Source organism: Pyrus communis, chromosome 5, assembly GCF_963583255.1.
Source record: "Pyrus communis chromosome 5, drPyrComm1.1, whole genome shotgun sequence".
Lineage (NCBI taxonomy): Eukaryota > Viridiplantae > Streptophyta > Magnoliopsida > Rosales > Rosaceae > Pyrus > Pyrus communis.
In genome coordinates, this window is record NC_084807.1 from 7,797,122 (window position 1) to 7,804,852 (window position 7,731).

The following is a 7,731-nucleotide window of genomic DNA, read 5'->3' on the forward strand; positions in this document are numbered from 1 at the left end:
AATCAGATCGAATATTTTCGATTGATTGAAAAGAAAATACTTGTAAACGAAGTTGTTGCTTGGGACTCGGAAGACAGGCCAACGGTATTTATTCTTTTTCAATTTTAATCAATCTAAACAAAAAAATAAAAAAATAAATCATATTACTCAACCTATCAAGATCCAATAAATCTGTCAAAACTTTTCTATAAAAACTGGTAAAGATTCTTCTGGCCACACCCCCGAATTCTCTCTGGTGCTATTGCATTTGATGTCGTGCTTTGATCTTCCAATCCTAACCTTTGATATTAAATCGGATATGGTTGGAGAATCATGTTATTATTTTGAACCTTTACATTTCATGAAAAGTTAATACTATTACTAGGAGAAACCTCCCAATATCCAAGCTAATAATGCATTAGGGAGAAGCAAGCTTAACGGTCAGTGTTGATCCATTGCACGATGCCTTTCTTAGTGTTGACTTTAAAAATTACAAAATTTATGTGGCATGTAGGTTGAGCAACTGAATAAGCTAACTACGAACTTCAATAACTGATTGCTGATACAGGCATGTCAATTTGCCACCAAGCTTGGCTGTGCGAATAATTTTGAGTACAGTAATGTAATAGAATGCGCTCCTAACTCCTGAATAGGGGACCTCGACCAAGGATGGAACACTCTGGGCTTTTTTTTTTTAAACCTGAAGACAAGGTTATGCCTTTTGCTATGAAATTCAAACTTCAACACCATGCTTAGCAACTTCAACTATATTTTTAAAAATATAGGTGCACCGAATTGGTATTAAATTGTAGGGGTAAGATACTCAAAGGAGATGAGTATCTTTATGGTGAAGGTGGTTCGGCCGTTTGGTTAAACATCAAGTTCTCATTTTTGACTAGTTATTTATCCCAAGTCTTTGTTGGCAAAGTGTTTTTTTGCTATTCTTTAGTTGAACGATGTCACTTGATTAGCTTTCTTGGCAAAGTTGAGTCTTCTAGGATGGGATATTCCCAACTGACTTTCAGAGTTTGGCATATCGATGGCTGAACCACTTTCACCATAAGGACACTCATCTCCTTTCAGTAGGGGTGGACATGGTTCAGTTCAGTGCGATTTTGAGTGGAATCGAAACTGAAACCAAAACATTTTGCGATTCGATGCGATGCTGTTTTGAAGCCAAAATAGAAATCAAACCAAACCGTTTGGTTCATTTCCGTGTGGTTCATACGGTTTCGATTTGGTTTTTGAGAAAAGATGTACAGTTTAAAATTTACACCTATCCATGCATAAGACACTCTCATTTTCCACACAATGCGTTAATTAATGACCTGCAGCAAAACTGCACCAAACTTGTAGCAAACTGTAGTAAGATTATACGAAGAACAACATTTTTTCAAGATTATACGAAGTTGTTATAAGAAAAGAGAAGCTTAAAAGTGGCAATGGCCTAACGTTCTTTTTTAACAAGAGTTCATGGCAGTTTGCCCCCCTCCCCAACTTCAATGTGAGGGATTTCAAAGTTCACAGAGGTTTCCAGAGAAAAGTGAAAGTGATTGTTGTCTCTCTCTCTCTCTCTCTCTCTCTCTCTCTCTCTCTCTCTCTCTCTCTCTCTCTCTCTCTCTCAATAAACGAATTAGTTTTCTAGTTTCTACATAAAGTTGATGTATTGATATAATTAGGCATTTTAGTGTGGTTGAGTCCATACTAAATGTATGGACTCTAAAACAGAAAATTAAAACACGACATTTAAATTGAGGTGCGGTTTCAATTTTGTTGTAATTTTCAAAAGCCAAAACCAAAACCAAACCGTTTCATTACATTGCGGTTCAGTTTCAAAACCGCAAAACCGAACAGTTTGGTGTGGTCCGATTTGGTTTGTGTTTTGGTTTCGATTTTCAGTTCCAAGTGCCAACCATACATTTGAGAATTTTTTGGTGCCCCTGCAATTTGTTACCAATTGGGCGCACTTATATTTTTATAAGTACAGTTGAAGCTGCCAAACCTAGTCATTTAAGATCCATATCTACACATTGATTTGCATAACACTCTCTTAAGGTTTTAGAAGTCAAGGCTGAGAGTGTTCTTTTCTCGGCTAAGGTTGCTTGATTGAGAAGTCAGAAGTGTATTCCATCACATTTAGAATTATTCGCCTGACCAAGTTCAGTAGAGAATTGGCACGCCTGCTTTAATATTCAATCACAAAAGGACTTAGTTAACTCTTTGTCCTTGGCCTGCACGCCAAGTAGGTTGTGTAGTTTTTCGGTTCAACATTTTGGCATGCCAGTGGGACCACAATGCTAAAAATTACGAAGTTCAAATGATGTTTCAGTATTGTATTTTGGCTCGCACTACAAGAAAAATGAGAACTGCACACAATAAATTATTTGTGCCCTTTGAGGCCAAAAAGCACCAACAATTGTGCTCATAGACCAATAGCAACAATGCAGCTACTATCTTTGTGTTTGTGCCCTCTATGGGCGTCACCATTTGTCAAAGGGCACAATATGATCTTTGTTGCCCAAAAGGCTCAGCACAAATAAGGGATTTTTGTGCCTCTTTTCTGAAACCCATGTCAGATGACTTTTTCGTTAGCACAAGTTTGTTATTGTGCCCAATAGGATAAATATATAAAAAAAATATTTAAATAGTAATACCATCAACAAGAAATTATTCATACATATAATGAAAATAATTCGTAATACATTTTTTATTCCATGAAAAACTAATAACTAAATCTAAGAACCTAACAAATACCATTACTCTCGAGTTCCTCGCATGCTAGACAACCCTCAACCACCGCAAACAACCTTCAGCCCCTGCTCCAGCCTCTGAAAATGAACATGAGTGAGAAATCTATTGAGCAGTAAAAGCAGCGATGCTGATGCATTGCTACTTTCTTTTCAAAGACTATGTAGCAAAATTTCGACAGAAACGCCAACCAAAATACATAAATATTTTTCAATCATCCCCTAAATACACATACCATAAACTTCAACAATTTCTTATGTAAGAGAGTAGCTAAATAGCAAGTTGTTACACTAGTCCTAATTATAATAGTAGAAAGATATACTCTTCGCAGCATAATGCAACAACCAGCCAAATTGAAGAAAAGAGCAAAGAATAAGTAAAAAAAAAATGCAAATAACCAGGCAAGCACAAGCTAATAAATAAGTTTTTTGAAATCTAACCTGTTTATAATCAAGTAGTTTTCAGCTTTGATAATGTCTTTCGTGCTTCCACTCGGTAGGGAACTATACAACAATATGAAAAATCATTATAATTTATCAATTTATTATAAGTCGGAAGAGAGGAACGGTAACTTATCAATTCTAATACACAAAAAAAAAAAAAAAAAAAAAAAAAAACATGTAGTTACTCTCCAATGGAATAACCAACCAAAAGGAATCACCAACGGGAAATAATAATGCACTTAGTGTAGCATATACAGAAAGAACAAACTTTTATAATCCAATACAACAGAGGAGAAAACATATACCCTTAAAAGAATAAAATTTACCGGAAGGCGAAAACCTAACCTGTTTTGGGATGGAAAAATCTGAATCTCAGCGTAGTCCCAAGTTGCACTGGCATAATTTCCCCTCCATTTTCAATGTGCTTAAAACTAAACCCAAGCAGAGCAACCTGTATGGGAAAAGAGGGAAACAAAGTTTAGGTAAAAAAAATTCAGCATTTGAAAATGCAAATTTACAGAAATTCAACACTTAAACAAACTAAAAGCCTGCGAATTCAGTGTAGTAGATACACATACATACGTACGTACGTACATATCATATAAATTCAAAGATAAAAGAAAAACCAAACAATTTACAAGAGCAAAGAAAATGAAGGGATAAAGAATGAAAGGCATTAGGAAATGAACATATTTTATGATATATTAAATGGTTTTAATAAGGACTAGATTTGTTTCTTTTCCTTAACTTTTCTGCAAATTTAGTTGTTATGTATTTTTTATTAGTAAATGGAAAAGGGAGAAGTTTTTGGTAACATTAACACTGTTTGTTTTCTTAAATGAAGAGATGCACAACACAAAGCATGAACAATGCATGCTTAAGTCTTCAAAACCCGATGTCATAGGTTCAAATTGGACTAAAATAATTAAGCACAAATCCAAATTTGACCTCCATTACGCATCTCGTGTGCACACAGTGTATAATTTTCTAGAAATTTGTAGCCAAAATCAAGAAATATTTGACCCCAGCCATAAAACGCACGAAATAATTTCTAAAAAATTGAAGCCAAAACCAAGAAATATTTGACCCTAACCATAAAACCACGAAATCATAAAATATAGGCAAAACCAAGAAACCCAGCAGCCATAAAGCATACAAACCCAAAAATTAATACTCATGAATATTGACTTTGAAATCAAAACCCATAAACAAACCTTTAAAATATTAAAAAAATTATTCCCCAAATATTGTAAAGAAACCCCCATCACTCATACTGGGCTTTGGCTCATGATGATTCATCCAATCCCATTTGAAACCTTCATGAGAGCTTTGGTGGATGAATTATTATCCATTAAACACCAAGCTTTTGGGATTGTGAGTTGGGAATTGTATTGCCACCCAAAAGTTAGATGCGATCTGAATCTTGGGTCACCAGTTCGAAAACAAAGGAGAGAGGGGACTGGTGAAAGGATGGCTATCGGTGAGAGAGAAATGGTTAGTGCCGGTGAGGTGGGTTGCTAGAGGGTGAGTGCATCGTTAAGGTTCTTCGACATAGAGAGAGTAGAGAGAGGGAAAAAAAAATAGAAAATGAGAGGAAATAACACATTTATATACGAGGGCAATTAGGTGATTTTCAGTTGTAGAAAAAATCATATTTTTGTCATATTGTTGTGCATGCCGTGTGCATGCTATGTGCATATTCAAAAAATCCTATTTCTATCCAAAGATTAAGAAAATATCCTATTTTGAGGTATTTTCCAATAAAATAAGGAACTTGATTTCCCAACTTTAATCCCAAATTCAATCTGATAAAAAAAATATTTTATTAAAATGCATGTGTTACACGTATAGTAAGACAAATAAAGGGTTGCTTGTGATGGAGAGAGCTTTTGACCCTATTAGGCTGCGATGTCACTTATAATCATGGAGTCCAACATACCACATTATAAAAATCTACACGATCTATAATTCAATTAATTTATTTGATTTTGGATTATTAGTACTAATTAAGTATCACATAATTACTGCACGTGACAAAAATGCTACAAAGAGTTCTTAATTATTGCACGCACTGCCATGAAACTTGGAAGTCGATTGAAGCTGCCTGCGATGCTTAATAAAGCTATAGCTTCTGTAACAAATTAAACAAAACATGATCACAAAAACTCTCTCCATATAAATCATTCACAAGAATCTTCAACCCTAACCCATTCATTCAATTTCGTGCATTATATACGTACATAATATACAGTTTAGAAACATGTACGGACAGGAAACCCTAGAACTAGAATCGGACGATTTTGCTCTTCTTGAATCCATTCACCAACATCTTGATGACTTGGAGCCACGGGCAATGAGTGTTAGCCCAAATAATGTTCCAGTCATATTTCCAGTTTTAACAACGGAAGATTGGTGGGAGTCATTGTTTGTAGTCATTGATCATGACTTGCAAGCTGCCTTTGGAGGTTTGCATGGCGCTGTAAAGAATGAAGCAGCGGTGGCGCGTGAGGTTTACGCTGTGAAACATTATAGAGGGGTGAGAAGGAGGCCGTGGGGGAAGTAGGCAGCAGAGATAAGAGATCCGGCGAAGAACGGTGCGAGACTGTGGCTTGGGATTTATGAGACGCCAGAGGACGCGGGGTTGGCTTATGACCGAGCCGCGTTTAAGCTACGTGGCTGCAAAGCCAAGCTGAATTTTCCTCACTTGATTGGCTCGAGTAGCATTGAGCCCGTTAGGGTTACCCCTAAGCGGCGCCGCTCGCCTGACCACTCGTCTGCGTTGGCATCGACATCGGATGGTTATGAAACTCAGATGCCAAAGCGAATTAAGGCTGGGATTGAATACTTGGCTGCTTGAGATAGAGTATAATGTAACAAGTTATGAAATTCTTGCGTTTTCTTTTCCCCGTGTTTAAAATTTTACAGTGGCCTAAATATTTTACAGTGAAAAAAAGACCTTGAAAAAAACTAATACGATCTTGAAAAAAATCTCATAGACCTCGAAAAACTCTGAAGTTGACCAAAGAGAACCCCTAGGCACTAGTGGAGGGGGAGGAGGTAGAGCGCTGTCTGTTTTCCTCCCCTCCCCTCCCCTCCCCTCCTCCTCTTTTTCTTTTCGTTTAGTGTAATTTCTTCGGATGAATAATGTTCCTTTGTGGTGAATTTTCCTATGGTGATTTGATATGAGGTATGCTCATATAATTTGAGTTCACCATTACAACTTTCATGTCCCTCCATTACAACGTTATTGCGATAGTACTCATGTTTTTGGATAATAAGTGAAATCCTGGCTTTTTGTTCACTTTTATGCGCAATTGGATCAGTGAAAGTTTGAGTTCACAAATCCGTCAAATGTTACACATGATCTCCAAGGTAGGACACGAGGAGATCTATGGCTGCATGGATTCGATCCACATTTAGTCAAGGTTTAGGATTGTGGATTATGACTTTAAGGTTTTGGCTAATGTGGATTTTATGCGCTTTGTTTCACGTTATCTTATATTCAGTGTTATATTGTAAATGTCTTTAATATACTGTTAAAGTTTATGTAATAAATATCATTTCCTTAAAACATATATTACAATGAAAGAAATTTGCGATTTTTGAGAAATGATAGGATATTTTATAGAAGTCCTTTACAATAGTTTAGTATTTTGTTAAATGAATACTATTTTTAGAAGCAATCCTATTGAGCAAATTTTGAGAATTAGTTTCCTATTTTATACTGTGATGGGTTGTAATTGATTATGTGCCTCATTAAAAACCCATTCTTCTTTGTCTATTAGGGTGTCATGCTCATCTAATGTGTACGATAAATGAAAACATGTATTTGGCGATTCATACTGGATTTTGATCTATTACTATTTACCGTCACTGATTAAGGTATTGTTAGGGCCTAAATTAACCACATCCAATAGGAGAAGGACACCTGGACAATATGCTCAATATGACAGTTTTACTCTTAACACTACAATACTGCCTAAGGAAGAGATGTAGTCTGCCCTAAGGTAATTGTGCTTTTTTTGCAAATGGTTGTAGGGTATCGACTATCCGGAGTCTCCCGTTAGGTATCCGGCACTATTATGCTCTTACCAACAAGGTCCTACAAAATTGCTAGCTAGCAGGAATGTGGAGTCGGGCTTGCATCCTTAAGGACTACCCATTACTCTCTGCAACCTCCCTTCATAGCTACCTGCTAGGGTTTTTTTCCCTATAAATAGTAGGTCAAACAGAGGAAATAGCAATCGCCACTTACTATCAGAACTCTGTCAAGTTCTATTTTTCTCTCGACTACTTTTTTTTTCATAGGCATTAGAAACCTTTTGGCAGGCACCCACCTCGATTTTTTTGGGTGTTCATTAATTAGGATAAGGCTGTTTGTTCTCTTATAGGTAGAATTTCGTCAAATCAGCCGTGTACAAAATTCACAAATTACTGATTTCCTTTTAGAGAGAAATTTAAGCTATACTCCATGTGTGCTTAAGAGTTTTGAGCGAAGAAAGTAAAATTTTAAAATATTTTTTTTGGTGTTCTTTGTTCCTCGTTCATCATCTTTGTTCAT

General features: G+C 36.2%; 1 protein-coding gene across 1 annotated transcript; it reads left to right on the forward strand.

The window, feature by feature from the left end:
- Positions 1–5,430: 5,430 nt before the first annotated feature.
- LOC137734228 (uncharacterized) lies at positions 5,431–6,027 on the forward strand. The gene is made up of 2 exons (XM_068473526.1): positions 5,431–5,706; positions 5,803–6,027. The coding sequence occupies exons 1-2, from the start codon at positions 5,431–5,433 to the stop codon at positions 6,025–6,027; spliced, it is 501 nt and encodes a 166-aa protein (XP_068329627.1).
- The last annotated feature ends 1,704 nt before the right edge of the window (positions 6,028–7,731 follow it).

What these genes read in the sequence shown, in the direction of transcription:
- LOC137734228 (XM_068473526.1), top strand. Translation starts at nt 5,431, where the DNA reads ATGTACGGACAGGAAACCCTAGAACTAGAATCGGACGATTTTGCTCTT. An exon ending in CTGTGAAACATTATAGAGGG is followed by an intron (nt 5,707 to 5,802) that starts GTGAGAAGGAGG and finishes GAGACGCCAGAG; the next exon opens with GACGCGGGGTTGGCTTATGA.